The following is a 1,511-nucleotide window of genomic DNA, read 5'->3' as shown; positions in this document are numbered from 1 at the left end:
CGTACAGCTGGTGCTGTGGACAAGATTGCCAAAGACTAGCAATCAGATTTATCATTTGAAGCGTTGTTCTTCTTCAAGACAGGTTATATTCTCTTACTTAAGAAATAAGTTCGATAAGGCATATTGGCTCTATAAAACCTTAATTAAACCTTTGTGATTGTCCTTTCAGAGAAAAGAAAAGTTGTACAAAAATACCTTTTAAAAATTCAACACAATCACAAAATAGATGAAATGTGATGAGAGCAGTATAAATCACAAGGAGTTCATTGATAATACACCAGAACTTGACATCATCCCTTTACAGATTAATACAATCTGATTCATCAATGTGTTATTAGAGGTCTGATGTCCAGAGAAAATAGATGATTCTTTCCTCTCCAGATGACACCATTAACGAATGTTCAAACTCATGAAGCACTGTTGTCCAAGCACTGGAAACACTCCAAGACTCATAGCATGACCATCTTCTGAAGAACCAGAGATAACCAAACTCTGAATAAAATAATTTTGTATTACACACATCTGTGTTTATAGAGACTTTCTGCTTAAGAAGCAGATGAACTATGAGACAGGCAAATCAAACACAGGTGACAGAATTTCTCCTTTTGGGACTTTCTGATGACCCCCACACCCAGACGCTGCTATTCATCTTATTTCTGGGCATCTATCTGGTGACTGTACTTGGAAACCTACTTCTCATGTTCCTTGTTCGGGCTGACTCTCGGCTTCACACTCCCATGTATTTTTTTCTGTGCAACTTGTCTTTCGCTGACCTCTGCTTTTCTACGAACATTGTTCCACAGGCCCTCACCCATTTCCTTTCAAGGAAAAAGAGCATTTCATTCAGACGCTGTGCAGCTCAGCTTCTGCTGTTTCTCATTTTTGGGTGTACACAATGTGCCCTTTTGGCTGTGATGTCCTATGACCGTTATGTGGCTATCTGCAACCCTCTGCATTACTCTAGCATCATGACATGGAGGCTGTGTATCCAGCTGGCTACAGTGTCATGGACTAGTGGCATTTTAGTGTCTGTGGTGGATACCACGTTCACATTAAGACTTCCCTATCGAGGTAGCAACAGTATTCCTCACTTCTTTTGTGAGGCTCCTGCACTTTTGACTCTGGCATCTATAGACACTCAAACTTCAGAGATGGCCATTTTCCTCATGGGAGTTGTGATTCTCCTTATACCTGTCTCCCTAATTCTGGTGTCTTATGGCCATATCATAGTGGCGGTTTTCAGGATGAAATCAGCTGCAGGGAGGTTCAAGGCATTTTCTACCTGTGGTTCCCACCTTATTGTTGTCATCCTTTTTTATGGGTCAGCGATTATTACCTATATGACTCCGAAGTCTTCCAAAGAACAGGAGAAACTGGTGTCTGTTTTCTATGCAATGGTGACACCTATGCTTAACCCCCTCATCTACAGTCTGAGGAACAAAGATGTAAAGGGAGCTCTGTGGAAAGTAGCCCTGAAGAACTTCTCAAGCAGGCCTATAATCACCCAGTGA

At 41.4% G+C, this 1,511-nt stretch overlaps 1 protein-coding gene across 1 annotated transcript; it reads left to right on the top strand.

Annotated features, from left to right (window-relative positions):
• The first annotated feature begins 563 nt into the window (after positions 1–563).
• On the top strand, positions 564–1,511 carry Or2d2b (olfactory receptor family 2 subfamily D member 2B). The gene has a single exon (NM_001001035.1). The coding sequence runs from the start codon at positions 564–566 to the stop codon at positions 1,509–1,511; it is 948 nt and encodes a 315-aa protein (NP_001001035.1).

The sequence above is a fragment of the Rattus norvegicus genome, chromosome 1 (assembly GCF_036323735.1).
Source record: "Rattus norvegicus strain BN/NHsdMcwi chromosome 1, GRCr8, whole genome shotgun sequence".
In the NCBI taxonomy this organism is placed as follows: Eukaryota; Metazoa; Chordata; class Mammalia; order Rodentia; family Muridae; genus Rattus; species Rattus norvegicus.
Note: the sequence above shows the minus strand (reverse complement) of the source record. Positions and strands in the feature narration are given on the sequence as shown.

Excerpts from the sequence above, each read along its gene's own strand:
- Or2d2b (NM_001001035.1), top strand. The coding sequence starts at position 564 with ATGAGACAGGCAAATCAAACACAGGTGACAGAATTTCTCCTTTTGGGA.